This window comes from Saimiri boliviensis, chromosome 11, assembly GCF_048565385.1.
Source record: "Saimiri boliviensis isolate mSaiBol1 chromosome 11, mSaiBol1.pri, whole genome shotgun sequence".
NCBI lineage: Eukaryota > Metazoa > Chordata > Mammalia > Primates > Cebidae > Saimiri > Saimiri boliviensis.
Genome location: NC_133459.1, coordinates 87,794,711 through 87,815,907, shown reverse-complemented (window position 1 = coordinate 87,815,907; position 21,197 = coordinate 87,794,711). Strand labels below are relative to the sequence as shown.

The 21,197-nt window shown below is 39.4% G+C and overlaps 1 protein-coding gene and 1 non-coding gene across 2 annotated transcripts; both read left to right on the top strand.

Annotated features, from left to right (window-relative positions):
• The first annotated feature begins 2,841 nt into the window (after positions 1 to 2,841).
• Positions 2,842 to 19,395, top strand: LOC141580412 (uncharacterized). The gene is made up of 7 exons (XM_074381511.1): positions 2,842 to 3,115; positions 8,424 to 8,538; positions 8,699 to 8,872; positions 12,962 to 13,068; positions 14,676 to 14,822; positions 17,978 to 18,048; positions 19,376 to 19,395. Exons 1-7 carry the CDS (start codon positions 2,856 to 2,858, stop codon positions 19,393 to 19,395), a joined length of 894 nt encoding a protein of 297 aa, XP_074237612.1. The 5' UTR covers positions 2,842 to 2,855.
• On the top strand, positions 16,780 to 16,883 carry LOC141580490 (U6 spliceosomal RNA). Its single transcript, XR_012512658.1, has one exon. It is a non-coding gene; the product is annotated as a U6 spliceosomal RNA (small nuclear RNA).
• Positions 19,396 to 21,197: the final 1,802 nt, after the last annotated feature.

Genomic DNA, 21,197 nt, shown 5'->3' with positions numbered 1-21,197 from the left:
TCATCCTTAATGGTCTATATTGGGCAAGCGGTCATTCCACCAAATTCAGGTATGTAGGGCAAATTCCTTTCTCTTCAACTCAATAAGTCATTCTATCATGGGGGTATCCAAAAGGTTTTGTACAAACGTACAGTAGCATATAGTAATCACTTCCCAACAGTAAGTTTCTGTGATGAGTCATTCCAATAAATGTACCTGTACTTGTGGATTTTTTTTCCCCATAGTACCCAGAATTTTGCTGCCATTACCCATGCACTGTGAATTCTTGGAGAGGTTTACGTTTTCATAATCACCTCCAGCCAGGACTTCCAAACATTGCCGAATCATTCTCTGCTCCATGCTTGCTGTTATTTCTTATTATTCACATCTTGGCACTGATGGAACATAGCTCCAACCTCTTTCTATTATATTTACAGAGAAACAAATTACTTAAAGTCTTTACTGCAGTTCTAAGCAGATAAAAGGAGCTTATAGTCAGCACCAGATGCACCATAAGACTGGACATAAAAATTTCTTAAGATTCTCATGGAAACTGTCTGCACATGGCTTGTCCACTTCTTTCAAAAAATCTCTCTCTCTCTCTCTCTCTCTCTCTCTCTCTCTCTCTCTCTCTTTTTTATTATACTTTAAGTTCTGGAGTATATGTGCAGATCTTGCAGGATTGTTGCATAGGTACATACATGCCATGGTGGTTTGCTGCCACCGTCACCTACCTCAGGCATTTCTCCCAATGTTATTCCTTCCCAACCTCCCCACCCCTGCTATCCCTCCTCTAGCTCCCACCCCCCAACAGACCCCAGTGTGTGATGTTCCCCTTAGTGTGTCCATGTGTTCTCATCATTCAACTCCCACCTATGAGTGAGAACATGTGGTGTTTGGTTTTCTGTTCTTGGGTCAGTTTCCTAAGAATGATGGTTTCCAGCTTTATCTATGTCCCTGCAAAGGACATGAACTCATCCTTTTCTGTGGCTGCATAGTATTCCATGGCATATATGTGGCACATTTTCTTTGTCCAGTCTATCATTGATGGACATTTAGGTTGGTTCCAAGTCTTTGTTATTGTGAACAGTGCTGTAAACATACGTGTGCATGTGTTTTTATAACAGAATGATTATAATCCTTTGGGTATATGCCTAGTAACGGGATTGCTGGGCCACATTGCTGGCATTTCTACTTCAAGATCCTTGAGGAATCGCCACACTGTCTTCCACAATGGTTGAACTCATTTACACTCCCACCAACAGTGTAAAAGTGTTCCTATTTCTCTACATCCTCTCCAGCATCTGTTGTCTCCTGATTTTTCAGTGATAGCCATTCTAACTGGCGTGAAATGTTATCTCAATGTGGCATTTCTCTAATGACCAGTGATGATGAGCCTTTTTTTTCATATGTTTGTTGGCTGCATAAATGTCTTCTCACACCAAAGTGCCTGCGGTTTGGGTGAAGCAGCCTGAAACAAGTCAAGGTGCCACTGCCTGGGGCCCAGCTCAGAGGCTACCAGGGATGCCCCAGTCTGGTTCCCTGGAGTTCACAGCATCCTGTTACCTGGATCTGCACATGGGGGTGCCTTTCTGCATCTCGCCATCAGGTAAGCGCTCCTCCAAGCCCCCTCCTGCTGGTCTGGAGACAGTGGCCTGAACCACACCCCTACTGCACTCCAGCAGAGCCCTCCAGACCAGAAGCCCCACAGCGGTTAGCCCTGGCTTGGACACTGGGCCTGCAGCACCAGAGCGGGAGCTGGCCGCCCAGCTCCAATTCCGTGGCTCCAGAGTGCACCGTCGCCAATAGCCATGTGGGTGCAGACGGGTGGCAAAAGTGCCTTGGGCAGGGTCTGGGCTCGGTGAGCTGCTTGTGCTCGTGATATTGAGGCCATTTGCAGCAAGCTCCGACAGCCCAAGCTCCAAGCTGCAGCCGCAGCCACCTGCACCAGCACCGCCCAGATTGTCTTGGGGGCTTTCTTCAGAGGAGGCTGTCAGCATCCTCAAGTTGCAGGGGCTCTAGACCCAGCACTGCTTCAAGAGGCTTTTTCTCAGGGGCGGCCTTCTCAATGGCCTGAAACCTCCATCAATTCCCATGAAATTTACGGGGAACACAAGGCTGTCACTAACATTGGTGGAGCCAGGACTGGCGCGCGTGGGTTGCACATGTCGGTCACTGAGCCACGTGCAGTGACGCCACCTGAGGCGCGCACGCCACAGGCGCGCACTGCACACGCACGCCGCACACTGTGGCTCGCCTGCAGAGGCTGGGACACGCGCACATTCCACGTTGTGGTTCACCTGCGGAGGCTGGGACACGCGCACGCTGCACGTTGTGGCTCACCTGTGGAGGCCGGGACACGTGCACGCCGCACACTGTGGCTCGCCTGTAGAAGCCTGGCCTCGAGCACACCGCAAGCACATAACGGCTTGGCTTTCCTGTCGCTGTGGCGTTGCTTGCCTGTCGCGGTGGCTTGGCTTTGCTGTTCCTGGCTTAGCGTGGTGTTCCTCACTTGGCTTCGTGTTCCTAGCTTTGACTGACGTTTCCTCCCTCGCATTACTTTGCTGGGCTTGACCTTTTATCTGCTGAGCTTGGCATCCCCCTGGCTGGGCTGGGTGTTTCCTTGGGTTGGACTGGGCTCTCCCTGGGTGGGCGTGGGCTTTCCCTAGGTGGGCTGGGCTGGGCTGGGCTCCCCTCCTGGGGTGGGCAGGTTCGGGCTAGGATTGACCTTTCTCTTCAAACAGGTTGGAAACCCGGAGTTTCCTGCTAGTTGGTCAAGGTGGTTGGTAGAGGCGATCTGCCCGCTACTACTGGCCTCCGCTGGCTGTTAAAAGCAGACGGTGGCTGTGGTTTGTTCAAAGCCGGCTGCCTCCGCTATGAAGAAGCCCTTTGGTCTCAGGAGCAAGATGGGCAAATGGTGCTGCCACTGCTTCTCCTGCTGCAGGGGGAGCGGCAAGAGCAACGTGGGCACTTGGGCAGACTATGACGACAGTGCCTTCGAGGAGCCAAGGTACCAGGTCCGTCGAGAAGACCTGGACAAGCTCCACAGAGCCGCCTGGTGGAGTAAAGTCCCCAGAGCCGATCTCATCCTCATGCTCAGGAACACTGATGTGAAGGAGACGGACAAGGAAAAAAGGTAACTGGGCCTCGCTGAGAGGAGGCGGGATGGTGGGGATGTGCCCTACTGGTGTGGAGGTGGTGGCAGGGTGCCTGGCTTTATCGTCTCTGCAGGCCCCACACCATCCTGGCTGTGGAAACCCCAGAGGGGTCAGGGCACAGGCCTCTTTATGAGCAGCAACGTGAAAACAAAACTTTAACTGATTTCCAATCAAATTATAATTTCCCTCGGAGAACATTAATAGACTGTCTTAAAGTGATGTACCTCGCAAAACTAAATCGTTGCAGTGGATTATTTTTAATGTACACATTTTAAAACAATGTCATATACATTATAGAAAGGTATATATTGAGAACTAAGTTCCATAGTATATCAACTTCTGGCTAAATATTCTTCAAATAAAATTCAATATGTGTTTCATATCAATGTATCCTATGTAAATATGCTATTTACTGAGAAACCTTAGAAGGAAAATAAATGGGAAGATGGTTTGTGTCTTTGAATAGGAAGACTCATTTCTCTTAAGATATGAGCTCTTTCTGCGGGTGTTGAACAATGAGAACACATGGACACGGGGAGGGGAGCACTACGCACTGGGGTCCGTTGGGGGGAAATGGGGTAGGGACGGGGGTTGGGGAGGTGGGGAAAGATAGCATGGGGAGAAATGACAGATACAGGTGAGGGGAAGGAAGGCAGCAAATCACACTGCCATGTGCGTACCTATGCAACAGTCTTGCATGTTCTTCACATGTACCCCAAAACCTAAAATGCAATAAAAAATTTTTTTAAAAAAGATATGAGCTCTTTCTGTATTTATCACTTTTACCTAAACCAAATGAAAATAGCAAAGTTTTAGCATTTTTAAATTAGGCATGCTGTGTGTTATTGTGATAAATTAATTTTTTTGTAGCAGAATAGAAAAAGATTTGCTTTCCAGATGTCAAAATTTGCATGTGCTATTTCCACAAATTGTTTACTAACAGCTGAAAAGACATAAATGAGCAGAACAGAATAGGAAATCCAGAAATAGTCAAATGTATGTAAGAATTTAGTCCTTGATAAAGGTGATGTTTTATTTGAGTAAAAAATTTAATTATTCCTAAGTGAAATGCATGCTGTTTGGAGAAACCTAGCTAGATTTTTATGTGATAAAAATAAATTCCTGCAGTATAGAGTAAAAAAACTTTAAATACACGAAAGGTGAAAAGTACCAGAAAAAAACCACAAATGCCTATTTATATATGCATATATAAATATTTAGGTGAAGTCTTTGCCCCCAGGCTGGAGTACAGTTGTGTGATCTCAGCTCACTGCAACCTCTGTCTCCCAGGTTTAAGCAATTCTCTGCCTCAGCCTCTCGAGTAGCTGAGATTACAGGTGCCCATCACCATGCCCGGCTATTTGTTTTTGTATTTTTAGTAGAGATGGGTTTCATCATCTTGGCCAGGCTGGTCTTGAAATCTTGAACTTGTGATCCACCTGCCTTGGCCTCCCAAAGTGCTGAGATTACAGGTGTGAGCCACTGTGCCTGGCCTATATATGCAGATGTATTTTTATGTTCACAATGACCTTCCTAAGAACCTCCCAAAGCAAGTATTCTGAAGGTTGGCTTGGCAAAATAAAAAACATCCGTATATAAGAAAAACATTAACAGAGGTCCAACATCTTTACAAAACATGTATTTTCATTTTACAGAGAATTCTTTCAAGTCAACCAAAAGACAACTAAATAAACTCAATTTAAAATTGGGCAAAGTAATTTCTTTGTATGTCTACCAGTGATCTATGCACTTAGGAAAACATAGTGTTCTGGTAAGAGAAGGAATTTAAGTTAGAGGAGGAATGAAATACTGTTTTCTATTTCACAGAAATTAGAAAATACTGTTTAGAAATTAGAAAATATTTTCTAATTTCTAACAGAATTAGAAAATACTGTTTTCTAATTCTAATTTAAGTTAGAAGAGGAATGACAGGCCAGGTGCAGTGATTCATGCCTGTAAACTCAGCAGTTTGGGAGGTCAAGGAAGGTGGATCATGATTTCAGAATTTGAGACCAGCCAGGCCAGCATGGTGAAAGCCCGTCTCTACTAAAAATACAAAACTTTGCCGGACCTGGGCCTGTGGGCGAGTACTTGTAATCTCAGATACTTGGGAGACTGAGGCAGGAGAATTGCTTCAACCTGGGAGGCATAGGTTGCAGTGAGCCAAGATTGTGCCACTGCACTCTGGTCTGGGGACACAGCAAGACTCCCTCTCAAAAAAAAAAAAAAAAAAAAAAAAAAAGGGGGGGGGAATAGAGTATGGTTTTCTATCCACAAAGTGTGTGAGGATGAAGAACAGTGGTATTTACACAGTTGCTTAAAGTTTAAGTTGCTGTGACTTTTCAAATAGAAACTTTGGTGGTGAGAACTCTATTTTTAAAATGTATATGCCTTTTACCCATCAATTTCAATATTCTGAAATAGCTTTAATAAATGTATACATCTACAACTCTGCACTGGATGTTAAGAAGCAAAAAAAACTATTCAGTCTACTCACAAAACAGTACATTGTGGAATATTATGGGGAATTGTACCAAAAGAAGAACCATATAAATAATGCATAGGGACAAGAAAGAGGAAGAATTCTATAGCACACAATAAAGGAAACCTAAGAACGAGAGTTAAAAATAGTAAAGAACCTTTTTTTTTTTAATTTAAAGTTTTTTTTTATATAAGTTTTCCCACATGGTGGGGCCTTGCTTTGCATGTTGATGAAGAACTACACAAACAAAGCTAATATAGTTAAAATCGGCTTGCCTTCCCATAGTTGAAGCAGGTTCTTGGAAGTTACAATTTAAGGTACCCCAAAAAAGTTTGAAATAAAACAAAACAGACATGAACAATGAAAAAAAAAGAAATGTATACATCTTTTTTTTTTTTTGTATTGCTTATAATAGCAATGTATTGAGAAGAACTCATATGAAGATTTTATGAACAAATTTCAGTGCATCCATGGCATGGAATAATATGTAACCATTGAGGGTGTCAATAGATAGAGATATGTTGACATGCAAAGATGTAATTTGGTATATAAAGTGAGGGAAAAAATCTGTTTTACATATACACAAACAATCTGCTTTTGTGTTAACTGAAAAGATGTAGAAAATATGATCAAATTTATTTCTGGGGATTTGCGAGTGAAGTTTTTCCCTTTCTCTTATCTGTGATTTCTGCAACGAACATCTCAAAAGTTTTAGTTAAGTTTCAGTAGTCATGAAATAATCCTTGGGAAGAGAAGAAATATGCTACTTGCATAGATACAAATAATTTCTCCCATTCTATTATGTATTTTTATTTCTGTGGATGGGTATCTTCTGTAAACTTTTACCCTATCCAGAAGTAGAGGGAATCTGTTTACCTGTTCCTGTAGATTTTATTGTATATACATTTTATTATATATTTATCTTCTCCTTATATATAGATTAATGTGTAAAAACTGTGGATTAATGGTTTTACTTTAGTTATATATGAAAATTAAAATAGCAAATATAACTGATTATTACTATTACAAATGTATTCCTCTACAGGAGTTGTTGTTTTTTTTTTAAATATTGAACTCACCAGCTGTATCCTTTCAATCTGATTATTCATCAAACATAAGCCAGACACCTATTATGTGGCAGGTGTGTCTCGAACCTATTACGTGGTAGGCAGGTTCTACTCCCTGTCAGTGTCCTTCATCTTTGAAAACTTCATGTTTACATGCTGGGGCTGGGCAAACTGAGAGATTTTAAATTGGGGTATTAGAACTTAATCTCAATTGAAGCTTTTCCTCTCTCCTTTCAAACAAAAGCATTTCTGAAGGTAGAAATAGTAAAAAGATAACATTTAATTGCCCTTTAAAATTTATAACAATCTTGGATAAAGACTGTTTTAGTACTTTTAAGAACTAAAATGGGATACATAAACAGCAGCCACAAAAAAAGAATGAGAGCATGTCCTTTACAGGGACATGGATGATGTTGGAGGCCATTATCCTTAGCAAACTAACACAGGAACAGAAAACACCAGATAGCACATGTTCTCACTTACAGGTGAGAGCTAAATGATGAGAACACACAGACACCTACAGGGGAGCAGCACACACGGGGCCTATCAGACGGTGGGGGTTGGGAGGAGGGAAAGCAGCAGGAAATAGAAGGAACGGGTAGCAGGCTTCATATCTGGGTTATGAAACAATCTGTACAACCCTCCTTGGCACACATTTACCTATGTAACAAAACCACGCATCCTGCACAGGTATCACTGGATGTAAACATTGAAGAAACTCCACAAATAGTTTTCCAAATCCTTTTTAAAAAAAGAAAATTGATAATAGTCTTAAATCCTAATATTAATGATTGGAAATACCTGATTTACATACATTCTGTAATTCCGAGTATTGAAAAAAATGAGACATACTTAGTCATTTAAATCTCAAGTTTTCTTTGGCTTAAAGTTTTTTGAAAACCGAAGTAAGAATTAGTTTATTTTAGAAATTTGTTTTTGTTTTCACCTCAGCCTTCTTATTTCATAGTTCTTTTAAGAACTAAAATTCATCTAAATGCCAGTCATCGGACTAGAACTGTGCCAGACCTGTTATATTATAACGTGGCCTACCTAATGTAAGGCACCAGGGATTGTAAGATGCCTCATTATTTTACGTCCCAATAAGAGAATTATTTAAATGCTGCCAATTACAGTTATGGTAAATCATGAATTACAAGTGACATTCCAGTGTAAGAAATGTTCAAACGTGGAATCATCTTAGAATCACTAAAATAGAATGTTACCTGTAATCTTTAAAACATACCTCAAAGTGTAGGTATAATTGTATTGTCTCACTCAATTCACGTCTCCAGTAGTAGTAGTAAAAATTATAATATCTAGCAATTATTGAGCTGTTATGTTAGGAACTATTCTCTGTCTTTTGTGTAGAGTCTCATTTAAGTATTACAGTGGTTTTCTCTGAGAAAGTTACTATTTTCATTCCCATTTTATTGTTGAGGAAATTGAGATACAAAAAGGCTAAGCAACAACTAGGAAGTGACAGAGCGGAAAGAGGATTCCAGCCCAAGTTGAATAGAATGCAAGGGCTATGCTCTTTCTGTTCAAATAGGCTGCTCTTTCACTCATACAGTGAGTAAGGAGGGGTAATAAATAGTATACTTTCTTCAAAGGAAAATGCAATGTTTGTTTTGAAGGCAGAGTAATAGCAGACTGTTCAGTGTTTGCAATGACATGAATTGCTGAGGTGGCTGTAGATAGTGCACTACAATTTCCTAAAAAGTCTTCTCACTCTCATAGAACTGCCCTCCATTTGGCCTCTGCCAATGGGAATTCAGAAATAGTAAAACTCTTGCTGTACAGAAGATGTGAACTCCATGCCTTTGACAGCAAAAAGAGGACAGCTCTAATAAAGGTATGCAGTAGCCGACTGTATCGGCATGAGATGGATTTGATTTCAATATGTAGAATAAAGATGAGTTTTCTCATTTAAATATGGCTAGTTGGTGAAACCTGTGGAATATTTCTTTTGAGTTCCTAGGATTTATGATTTGTTTTTGGTCTAATACTGACAGGCCGTACAGTGCCAAGAAGATGAATGTGTGTTAACGTTGCTAGAACATGGCACTGACCCAAACCTTCCGGATGTGTATGGCAATACCGCGCTACACTACGCGGTCTACAGTGAAGACAAATTACTGGCCAAAGCACTGCTTTTATACGGTGCTGATATTGAAGCAAAAAACAAGGTATAGATCTATCAATTTTATTTAAGAAATACTGAAATGCTATGGTTTTAACACTGACCTCCTGTGTAAGGGCTAGTTTTCTGTATTTGGAAGCTCAAGCATACCTGAATGAAAATATTTTGAAATGACTTAATTGCCTAAGACTTTATTTTCAATATTGTTAAATTTAAAGAAGAATTAGAGGGTACAGCTTTTTAAAAAATGTACTTGTGGTAAATTTCTTTTTTTGAAAACACTGAAATTGTAAAAGGTAATACTTATTGTTTTTTCTAATTTTTCTTTCCCAGGTTTTTTGTTTGTTTGTTTGTTTTTCCTAATGACCGTAAAATAGTAAAATTTGCCCTGGAAATAAGTTTTACATTAAAACTCCAAGAAAACAAAAACATGTTTCAGTGAAAGGAAATCCTGCTGCTTTGGCAAATTTCTAAGAAAAGTAATCGATATGAAGTGATGTATCTTGAGTGGCAAGGCTTAGGGTAGCTCTGACTGCTCATGAGGGAGAAATGGAAAGGGGAGAAGAGAGCAATCAGAAATATCAAGGCTAGTTTGGAAATTAGGTAATGGAGGGGAAAGACCATGAAGCGGTTGTGTGTGTGTGTGTGTGTGTGTGTGTGTGTGTGTGTGTGTGTGTGTGTATGTGTGTGTGTGTGTGTGTGTTGGTACTCATTCATTTCTTTTGTATGGTGAGACAAAGTTCTCTTCAGTTTTAGAGAATGAGTTTTCAGTTTGGGAGAAGGAGTTAGTTATAAATTGCCTGGAGATCAATGTTAGGAGGCCTCTGAGGAACCAGATTGGCAGTGAATAGGTGGTAATGTAGTGGGAAACCCTTGAGCAGAGGGAATAACAGGTACTTAACTGACTCATGATCCTCTTCTGGTAGAAATAGCCAACTAGAGTCTCAATTCTGCTTTCTAATTTAGAATGTCTTGATTGGAAGGTGGGAGATAAGGAGCTTATAAATAACAAGATCAAGTTGTATTTTGAGTTTACTAGACCCTGTTCTTCTCTTACCTGGGAAAATTATGTGGTGTTTTCAGCAAATGAATCTCTCTCCTACTCTTTTCTCTTTTTGGCCAAATCCTCAAATGATAAAGGGAATTGGTCATGTGGCTAAGAGAGGACACTGAAGTAATTATCTGTTGCACTAGTTTTCAGCTAGAATTGTGCATCCCAGTAACCTGAGGAAAAATTTTAAATAATCTACAAGTCTAGGCTCTCCCCTGAAGATTTTCTTAAAGTAAGTCTAATAAATCCTGGACATGTATGTTTCAAAAGGTTTCCTTGAAGCCAGGCATGGTGGTGAATGGCTGTAGTCTCAGCTGCTGGGGAGGCTGAGTGGGAAAATTGCTTGAGCTCAGGAGTTTGAGTCTAGCCTGGGCAACATAATGAGACCTTTCTCTAAACAACGATGACAAATTCCTCAAAATCTGGATACACTCCTGCTGAGGAATCACTGAATAAATAAGTGTAATATATAAATTCTTACATCTCAGAAACTTAAGATCTCTAGAATAGCTGCAGTTGGAGTTGGATATGTGCTAATTCCTTTATATCTTTCATTTCCATAATACTAGTTTGACTTTTTTGGGGGGTGGGGGACAAGGTCTCTGCCAGGCTGGAGTGCAGTAGTGTGATCAGAGCTCACTGCAGCCTTGACCTCCCCAAGCTCAGGTGGTCCTTCAACCTCAGTTTTTGCATTTTTTTTTTCCGAAGTAGAGATGAGTTTTTTGCCATGTTGCCCAGGCCAGTCTTGAACTCCTGAGCTCAAGTGATTCACCTGCTTCAGGTTTTCAAAATGCTAGGATTACAGGTGTGAGCCACCAATGCTGGCCTAATCTGACTTTTATCCCTGTGGTTGGGATGTTAAAATGAGTATTATTGGCAGTATCAATCAGCTTACGGAATAATACCTTCTCCTAACATCAGTTATTCACTGCCATTCAGAAGGTCTTTAGAAATTTGCAGTGAGTAGTCTTCAATAAGTAGAGGATGGTCCTCTCAGGATTTTGTTTCTCTTTGTTACCATTCAAGTGCTTAGCTCAGTAAGTTGTTAGTAAGATCAGAGTTTTCTCAGTTAGAATTGTAGCAAATTCTAAACCTCTTTGATCAATTGAAGCTGTATTATCAACTATCCAGTATCTCTCTAAATGGTGTTGGGAAAACTGGCTAGCAGTGTGCAGAAAGCAGAAACTGGACCCCTTCCTGACACCTTACACTAAAATTAATTCCAGATGGATTAACAATTAAACATAAGTCTTAACACCATAAACACCCTAGAAGAAAACCTAGGCAAAACCATTCAGGACATAGGCGTAGGCAAGGCTTCATGGCTGAAACACCAAAAGCAATGGCAACAAAAGCCAAAATAGACAAATGGAATCTAATTAAACTCCAGAGCTTCTGTACAGCAAAGGAAACAATCATTAGAGTGAACTGGCAACCAACAGAATGGGAAAAACATTTTGCAATCTGCCCATCTGACAAAAGGCAAATATCCAGAATGTGCGAAGAAATAAAACAGATTTATGAGAAAACAAACAAACCCAATCAAAAGTGGTCAAAGGATATGAACAGACTCTTTACAAAAGAAGACATATATGAGCCCACCAAACGTATTAAAAAATGCTCATCAGCACTGGTCATTAGAGAAATGCAAATCAAAACCACATTGAGATACAATCTCACACCACTTAGAATGGTGATCTTTAAAAAACCTGGAGACAACAGATGCTGGATAGGATGTAGAGAAATAGGAACATTTTTACACTGTTGGTGGGATTGCAAATTAGTTCAACCATTGTGGAAAACAGTGTGGCAATTTCTCAAGGACCTAGAAATAGAAATTCCATTTGACCCAGCAATCTCATTACTGGGTATATACCCAAAGAATTATAAATTATAAAATTATAAATTATTATAAAGACAAATGCACACATATGATCATTGTGGCACTGTTTACAATAGCAAAGACCTGGAACCAACCCAAATGTCCATCAATTATAGACTGGATAAACCAAATGTGGCACATATACTCCGTGGAATACTATGCAGCCATAAAAAATGATGAGTTCATGTCCTTCGTAGGGACATGGGTGACTCTGGAAACCATCATTTTAGCAAACAGACACAAGAACAGGAAACCAAACACCACATATTATCACTCAAAGGTGGGTGTTGAACAATGAGAACACATGGACACAGGGAGGGGAGCATCAGAGACTGTGGTTGGTTGAGGGGGTCTAGGAGAGGGACAGCAGGTGGATGGGGAGGGTAGGGAGGGATAATGAGGGGAGAAATACAAGATAGAGGAGATAGGGGGATGAAGGCAGCAAACCACCTTGCCATGTTTGTAACTATGCAACAATCCTGCATGATTTGCACATGCACCCCAGAACCTAAAGTACAATAAATAATAAAAAATAAAACGTTTGTAGAGCATTTGCTTAATCAGGATGGCAGTTTTAAACACTGAAAACCATGGAGTTATTGAGACTACATATAGGGATTCTGTAAATTTGGTTTCACTAGTTCTGTGAACTGATTATTTATTTAGTTACCAATCTGGAGAACTTAAATACAAATTGATTTTAAATGAATAAATGTTGGAAAAATTGTTGAAATGGGCAGTATGAGACTTAGTAGCAATATTTATTGCACATTGGAGCTTGATCTTTTGGTAAAACATGAAACTAAAGAAATATTTTACAAATTCTTGCTTTATACCCAACAATTTGTCTTGGAGTTTGAGAATATAGAGCTAAAAGACACAGCTCTTTGTTTAGATGGAAAAAATATTATCATCCAATAATACCATGCCAAATGCTGGCATAGAAGCAAAGATTCCTGGAACCAGTAAGTGTTTAAAGTGAGTTTTTGAGATGATCAGAGTTAATGTGTTGAGGAAGAAGAGAGGTGTCTCCAAGGCAAAGAGCAGTGTGTGAGAAAGCACCGAAGAGTAAGAAGGAAGTGACTATAATTTGTTTGCTTTCTATGAGTGTAAGTTTATAGGATCTTATATAGTTTCCAGTTCAGTTGAGAAGTACATAACTTTTTGAATCAAATATCATTTTTGCTTTTATTGTTTTACAGTGTGGCCTCACACCACTTTCACTTGCTGTATACGGACAAAAAGAGAAAATGATGAAATTTTTAATCAAGAAAAAAGCTAATGTAAATGCAATTGATAAATTTGGAAGGTATGGTTATTTTTTTTAATCTCTGTGTTGTAGAATGATAGCAGTCACTCAAGTCATAAACATTTATAAGATTAACTTATTGCAACATAGTGATCAGGATCAACAAATCAGTTAAGTAGAAAAACAATTAGACTGGGCAACATAAAGAACCGTTTTAGTGGGATTCCTCTTACTACACTGACTGATGTTATTATGTGACATTTTTGGTTATATGACTTATGTTAGCTAAATGGATTTCATATTTGTCTCATGAAGTGTGAACTTTAACTTTTAGTTTACTTATGACTTAGTATTGAACTTAACTCTTTCTAGTAGTTTTTAATCTCTATGTCTTATATGCTTTTCTACTAATACACTTTATTAAACATAAATAGGAGTTGATAATCATTTTGTCTTTGGAATAACTCTGCGATAAGTTGCTTTCTTTGAAGAATATTAACGTTAACTTATGCCTCCAAGACAAATAATGGCTATTCCCACATACTGTAAGTTCATCAGCTTTTGTTTTAATTCCAGTGTATTTTGATGGTTTATTTATTTATTTATTTATTTATTTATTTATGAGACAGAGTCTCGCTCTGTCACCAGGCACCAGGCTGGAGTGCAGTGGTACCATCTCTGCTCACTGCAAACTCCACCTCCCAGGTTCAAGCAATTTTCCTGCCTCGGCCTCCTGAGTAGCTGAGATTATAAGCACGCTTCACCATGCCCAGCTAATTTTTGTATTTCTTAGTAGAGACTGGGTTTCACCATGTTGGTCAGGATGGTCTCAATTTCTTTACCTTGTGATCCGCCTGCCTCGGCCTCCCAGAGTGCTGGGATTACAGGTGTGAGCCACTGTGCCTGGCCTTATTTTTAATTGGTATGGAGAGAGGAAGTAAAGATAGTTTTAAGTGGATACACTGTTCGTTTAATGAAGGCAAGGTGTAGGTGGGTGATAAGAGAAAAGAGCTAGGCTTCGGATTCACACAAGACTGGGTTTAATTCCTAGCTTTCTTACTTGATAGGTGTGTGACCTTGGCAATGTTATTTACCACCAAATGTGTTGTCACATATGAAAAAGAGGAGAATATCTCCTTCAGAATTGCCTGTGCATAAGCAAGAAAGATGTGTGTGTGCGGCATTTAATTCAGTGCCCAGCACATGCTTATTGGCATCATTAACTGAAACTATTATGACTCCTGTTTTCACCATTCTTATTAATATTACTGCTTTCAGTATGCAGATAGCTCTTATGTGAACCCACAGCTGATTTTCTGTTACCGTGTATCAGTCTCGGGAAGTGGGAAGGAAATCTTTACTTAAATCTTTGTTCACTTCAGATAAGTGGCCCTAGCATAGTTTCTTGCCCATCAAAGGCCTTTAAATTAGTAGCTTCTACTATTTAACGCCCCACTGAGATAAGAGGTTTTCTGTTTGTCCCTTCCTTTTAACCTTGGTGGTATTTTACAGAGATTAACACTTGAGCACCCAAAATGCTTATATCTTTTAGTGGATGCAAATGTTTAATTTTGCATTGACAGGCAAGATATTAAATGGGTAAAGTATGCCAGATTAGCTTACAACTTTATTACAGTTAGGGAAAAATTACCTCGCTGTCATTTTAGGACTGTGCTTATACTTGCCGTATGTTGTGGATTAGCAAGTATGGTTGGTATGGTTGGCCTTCTACTTGATCAAGATATTGATGTATTTTGTCAAGATAAATCTGGAAAAACTGCCAGGGATTATGCTGTGTCTAGTCAACATAATATGTAAGTGTTTACATGAAAAGTCTAGTTAACACTAAATTAAGGCTTAAAATAATTACAACGATTTCATCTTATATATCAAGTGAGATGTAGTAGTTTGGTTTGGGTAGTTTTAGAGTGGCAATGAGTTAGTCGCCTGCGTCAGCTAGAAATCAAGCAAAGGGTAGACCGGTTAGAAGTACCAGTGTGTGCAGGATTCTTTATCTCAGGACTTGTAAGACCTTTATGTTTACAAATTCCAACATTGTTCATTTTATCCAAGTATAACACCTATGCATGAGATAAAAAATAGTCTCATAGCCTTCATTTTTTTTTTGTTTTGATTAGTTATTTGGGTCTTGAAATGTCCAGTTTAGCAGAAAGTCATTTACTGTCTTCTGAAGACTATCTCTTACATACTCTTTGAATTTTTCAAGAACCAAAGGGATTTACTAAATCCAAGGAAGACAATCCTTTTTATCAAATCAGAAGGACTAGAAACAAAGGGCATTCCAATCATTCTGTTGTTTCCGTTGATTCTGTTGCATTTTTGCCCCTGAAACTTGTCCTGCTGCCTGGTAATGGTTGATCTTTGACACCAAGATGCCCTTAATGATTCAGATCCCTGAGGTCTTCATGGTGATTCATACAGAGATGTTGAAGTTACAGCATTTTTTAAATTCACATACCTGTGCTTATAGGCTCAGCCATTATTCCCAAAGCACCAGCACCGTGCTCTGGCAATGTGACTTTATCCACACACAAAATGAGCTAATTGACCATCAACCCCATGTTCAGCCTAGACTTAGCTGAGACCTTCATGGTTAGAGATCCTTTCAGGCCTTTATTGGTCTTTTCCGTAGCAGATATTCATTGGGCTTGCTCTAAATGGTCAGAGAGGTTGAAATAATGTGGCAGGAAGAGATGAGTGTTTCTTTTTTCTTTGCTACCAGTTCTGTACCCTCATTCACCTTTATATCCTGTATAATACCTGAGACAGTAGAAAGTCCCATGTTTACCTTCCCCAGAGCAGCGGACTCCCAGTTGTGATTGGCCCCTTGACTGATCTGTTTTAAATAATAATGAAAATTGCCCAAGCTACTTGCATCTCTACCTCAATATTTAAAAATATTTTCAAATTCTACCTCACAGGAAGCCATTGAAGAGAATTCTCAGAATCTCAAGTAGGTTAATTGGACTTAACAGAGCCATACCTTGTCCATGTCTCATCACTGAATGTAGGGAATCCATGAGCCCCACACATTGGGTGCCAGAACATAGGGATCCATAAGCCCCACACGTTGGGTGCCAGAATGTAGGGCTCCATGAGCCTCACATTGGGCACCAGAATGTAGGGAGCCACCCCTACATCACCTGTGAGTACCCTGAGTTCGGTGGCGACAAAGGAATGAGAAAAAGACAGATTAAGAGAGACAATGGGACCAGAGGGCCATCACTTATTACTTCGGAGGTGACAGTGAAATCCCCAAGCTCTGACCATCCACTCTATTTATTGTTTACAATCACTTTGATCTACAGGGTAGGGGTGGAGTAATGGTGGGGAGAGGATGATGGTGGAGTGAACCAGTGAGCCAGAACTGAATCAGTGAACTGCAACTGATGTGTCATTCTAAGGATTAATAACAGTGGCAGTTTGGGGGTTTCACAAAAGAAGAACATGTGGTTATCTTTAGCTTGTTATCTAAGTACAGCTGATGGAACACAGACCTTACAAGGAGCCCACAAGTCTGGCTACATCATAGTGCTATGAAGGGTTTTTATAGCCTTGAGCACAATGTTTATGGTAACAGAGCCAAGGTCACCCTGAACTGGAACATGAGGCATGAAGAGGCCTTCCTCCTCAGAGGCCTCCTGCGGCCTTCCGCAGTGTATTATTCCCTGCTTATATGTTACTCATAACCAATTTATGTATCTACTCTGTAAGTTCTTTCCAATCACGTGTAAAAGTAGAACTTTCTGCTTGCTTCAGCAGCACACATTCTCAAATTGAAACAATAAAGAGAAAATTAGCATGGCTTCCTGCATAAGGAGGCCACACAGATTTTTGAAGCATTCCATATTTTGCACAGTCACTGGAAGGTCATTTGACTGTTTGCTGACTAGCTATAACGCAACAGAGTGATTCAAAGCAGAATGGGTGTCACCAAAATATTGAAATTGTTATTTCTACTGCAAAAATAGTCATGTAAGGTGGTCTATGAGATAACACTGGAACTGAATAATGTGTGTGGTGTTGTGTGCAAAATACGTTATTAGTATGTATGTCAAAAACTTGCAACTTCTTCATGGAACCTAAAAATAAATGAAAGTAGGGTTTTGGTCTCTCATGTCAGCTGGAGATGAATGTGGATATAAAGCATCATCCTGACAAATATCTGCTGTTTGAGAGTTTGAGTCTATAGGGAAGGATCATTGGTCCAAGCCAAGTCTTAACATCCATTGGTTTTTCTGCCCTTAGTGTGATTGATAGACTCCATAATAGCGGACAATCATGTCATCTACTTTAAGGAGATATTTATCAATAAATTTAGTTACAAACTGTGAAATAGTTGAGATGCCCTGAACTATGAGCCACAAAGAGTAGGACAACTAATAAGCAAAATTAGGACTTAATAACATTTCCTGAAAACAGCAACATTTTCATATTGGAACCTATGCACAAAATACAGATTGGGTTTTATTTGAAATTCCAACATGATTTCAGTCATAAAATTTAGGAACAGATTATTCCATTGCTTTAATATTTCTGTGAGCTTTTAAAAAATGTTATCTTGTTAAATCTTTATAACAATCTAGTGAAATAAGACAGCAAAGTTCTTATTTTGTAGAAGACGACATTGAGCCCAAGAGGAGCAACTTGTCCAAGAACAAATAGCTGTTCATTATGCAGCTAGGACTTATGCAGAGTTGGTACACGTTATGTCAGACTAATGCGAGTTAACTTACTGGGTCATAGTGCCCTTGATTTATGACTATTTCACTTTACTCTTTTTCTTGTTTATGATAAGTTTGTAGAATGTACACATAGGTGGATGGAATAATATTGTTAAGTTCTGATATTCTGATATTGTTTGAATTACTCTAAGCATTTCACATTTGGTAAGTATTTTTTATCTCAGTATTAAAAGTCTTTTTATTTATTACATTTTTATACACAGAATTTACCAATTACTTTCAGACTACAAAGAAAAACAGATGTCAAAAAAGTTTTCTGAAAACAGCAATCCAGGTAAGACTTCTGATAGTGAGTTACTTTAGGCCAGTTGTCAGCAGGCTTTTTGGCACCAGGGACCGGTTTTGTGGAAGACAGCTTTTCCATGTACTAGGGAAAGGTTGAGGTGGTTTCGGGATTATTCAATCACATTACATTTATTTTGCTACTTTATACTATTAATACATTGTAATATATAATGAAATAATTATACAACTTACCATAATGTGGAATCAGTGGGAGCTCTGAGCTTCTTTTCCTACAAATAGATGGTCCGATCTTGGGACAAAGGGAGACAGTGACAGATCATACGACATTAGATTCTCATAAGCAACACATGATCTAGATTCCTCATGTGGGCAGTTCACAACAAGGTTCATGCTTCAGTGAGGATCTAATGCTGTCACTGATCTGACAGGAGGCAGAGCTCATCGGGCAGTAAGATGAGCCAGGGGTGTGGCCGTAAATACAAATGACACTTCCTTGGTTTGCCTCCTGCTCACTTCCTCCTGTGTAGTGAGGTTCCTAATAGGCCATGGACTGGTACCAATCTGTGAGGCACTGGTCAGGAAACATATGCTTGTACCAGCAAGGTCTCACTATTGCTGACTTCACTCCTCCTAATTTGAAATGAAAAGAGATATATTTACTTTGTTGGAACAAGATGTGTTCTTCTATCTGTGGGTTAATTGTCATGATAACAGTAATTTTGTTAGAACAAGATGCTTGGCTACCATTCATCAAAAGATTGTCATAATAAATATACAAATTGCCCAACTCTAGGCTCGGCAGATGATAATAAAACTACAAAATGTTTCACAATAACAAAAATGCTACTATGCTACCTGGATGTGGACACCTAATACATTGTACAATCCAGATTGTATAAGGACACCTTTAATTTAGCCATCTATTTATCAGAGAGCTTTTGATAACAAGGAGACAAAGATGAAATTGATGTAATTTTGATCTTTAAAGTGCTCATAACACAATTGTCTCTATTTCATTTCTGTGCTTTTTCAACAGAATTGACAAAGAAAACATTTTTATTTATGTTTTAACTTGTCCACTTAACTATGAAATGTTTTTTAGATACATTTTTTTCTAATGCTACAGAACACAAATAAAAATACAAAGAGGAGCTCGTTATTATGATTATCATTTTTTATTATTTTGCTACTTTATTCAGTGCTTGCTGTGTGCTAGATGCCCACTGGAAACTTATAATTATGATTATTTATTATATTGATTATGTGCCAGGCATAACTGATGAGGAATGAAAGCTTTTTGAAAAAAGGTAGGTAGGATTGAAGGTAAGCATGAAAACTGAGTAGAATGTTTCAAGGTAAAGAAGCAGAAGAATGATGATTGGCAGAAGGAAGATGTAACAAGATTGTGTGTCTGCCGGAAGGAACTTCTAACGCGATTCCCTCTGGGAGGAAGAGCAGCAAGTGCAGAAGACAAGATGCTTGAGCGAGCTTTGCAGGTTTTGTGAGCAACTCACTTTTGCTAGTACCAAAAGTGTGAGATATGAGAGGTTGGGAGTGAGGTGAATACTCAGCTAAGGCAAGTTTATAATAGTCTTTTTAATACTATAGAAACGAGTAGGTCTTCAGCCTTGGTCATCATGGTGGAACCCCATCTCTACTAAAAATACAAAAATTAGCCGAGTGTGGTAGCCAGCATGTGTATTCCCAGCTAATTGGGAGACTGAGGCACAAGAATCACTTGAACCTGGGAGCTAGAGGTTGCAGTGAGCTGTTGTGCCACTGCACACCAGCCTAGGCAAAAGGGTAAGACTTTATCTCCATAAATAAAGGAATGAATGAATGAATGAATGAATGAATGAATGAAATGAATAGCTCTTATCTGGTGGGCCATGGGAATTTTACCAGTAGAATGCTTTGGACTGCACATACTAGATGAGCAGTGGCTAAAACAGTAGGAATCAGAGTTGTTTGGGTTGTTCAGTGATATCCCAGGATCCCACTTGTCCCTCTTTCAGCTGTGTTGTTGGCAGTGTTTTATTATGTCTCCTTTCATAGTTGGCTAATCCACAACAGCTCCAAACATCTTGTTCTCACAGCACAACATCGCAAGGGCTGCTTTTCCTCACAGTGTCTTTTACATGGGTAGAAAACTTAGAAGCATGCAAGGCACTTCCTGTAACATTTCATTGGATGGGTCACACCACATGCACATCCCAAAACCAGGCACTGGGAAAGTGGAGAAGTGATTAGTTTAGAATACTCATTTCTCTTTCTGAAGCTGAGGAGGGGAATTGGGATAATAAACATCCCAATAGACTTGTGTTTCTTCTGCAAGAAAGAATAAGGAAAGGCTATTGGTAGGGAGCCAGCAGTGTTTCCTGCAGAGGCTCATTGGAGAAGTTTGAGTAGGGGAGTCACAAGATTAAATTTGAGTATTAAGGCATTCTGGTTATGGTGTAAAAGTGGTTAGCAAGCTTTTCCTGTAACGGATGAGGTGGGAAATATTTTAGACTATGTGGTCTCTGTTGTGTCTAGTTAACCCTGCTGTTGTAGTGTGAAAACCACCACGGATAACATGTAAGCAAATAGGCATGACTGAGATCCAAGAAAACTTTATTTACAAAGCCATAAGGCAGACTGGATTTGGCCTGTGGTCTGTAGTTTGCTGACCCCTTATAAAGGATTGATGGAAGGTAACCATGTAAAGAAACCAGGAGACAAAGGAAGCTTTTGCAGTAGTAGTCAGCTACAGTTTCCTTGTCACACATCCTTGAACTAGTGTCAATGTAGTAAGAGGTTTTCACCCATGCATGGTGAAAAAAAAGAAACTTAGGAATCTCAGTTACTCATTTAAAAATGCTGGCCTTTTTTGTGGTGTTATGTCTTTTTCATTTGTTTTGCTTAAATTTTTTCATGTGAGAAATAACATTAATAGTTGGCCATTTTTATTTAAATAAAAGCCATTTTCTAAATGTTTATGTTCCAAATGGCAGTGGGAATATAAAGCAGAGACAGAAGAGAGGTATAGTCAATATGATTTAGTGATAATTGAATAAGAAAAGTTTGGGGGATAGAGAGAAAGCTCAGATGATGCACTGGTTTCCAGATTGCACACTAGCATTTAACCTGGACATGCGGAAGGAGTAGGAAATTTTCTGGTGAATACAGAAGAGTAAA

What these genes read in the sequence shown, in the direction of transcription:
- LOC141580412 (XM_074381511.1), top strand. Translation starts at nt 2,856, where the DNA reads ATGAAGAAGCCCTTTGGTCTCAGGAGCAAGATGGGCAAATGGTGCTGC. An exon ending in AGAGGACAGCTCTAATAAAG is followed by an intron (nt 8,539 to 8,698) that starts GTATGCAGTAGC and finishes TAATACTGACAG; the next exon opens with GCCGTACAGTGCCAAGAAGA. An exon ending in ATATTGAAGCAAAAAACAAG is followed by an intron (nt 8,873 to 12,961) that starts GTATAGATCTAT and finishes ATTGTTTTACAG; the next exon opens with TGTGGCCTCACACCACTTTC.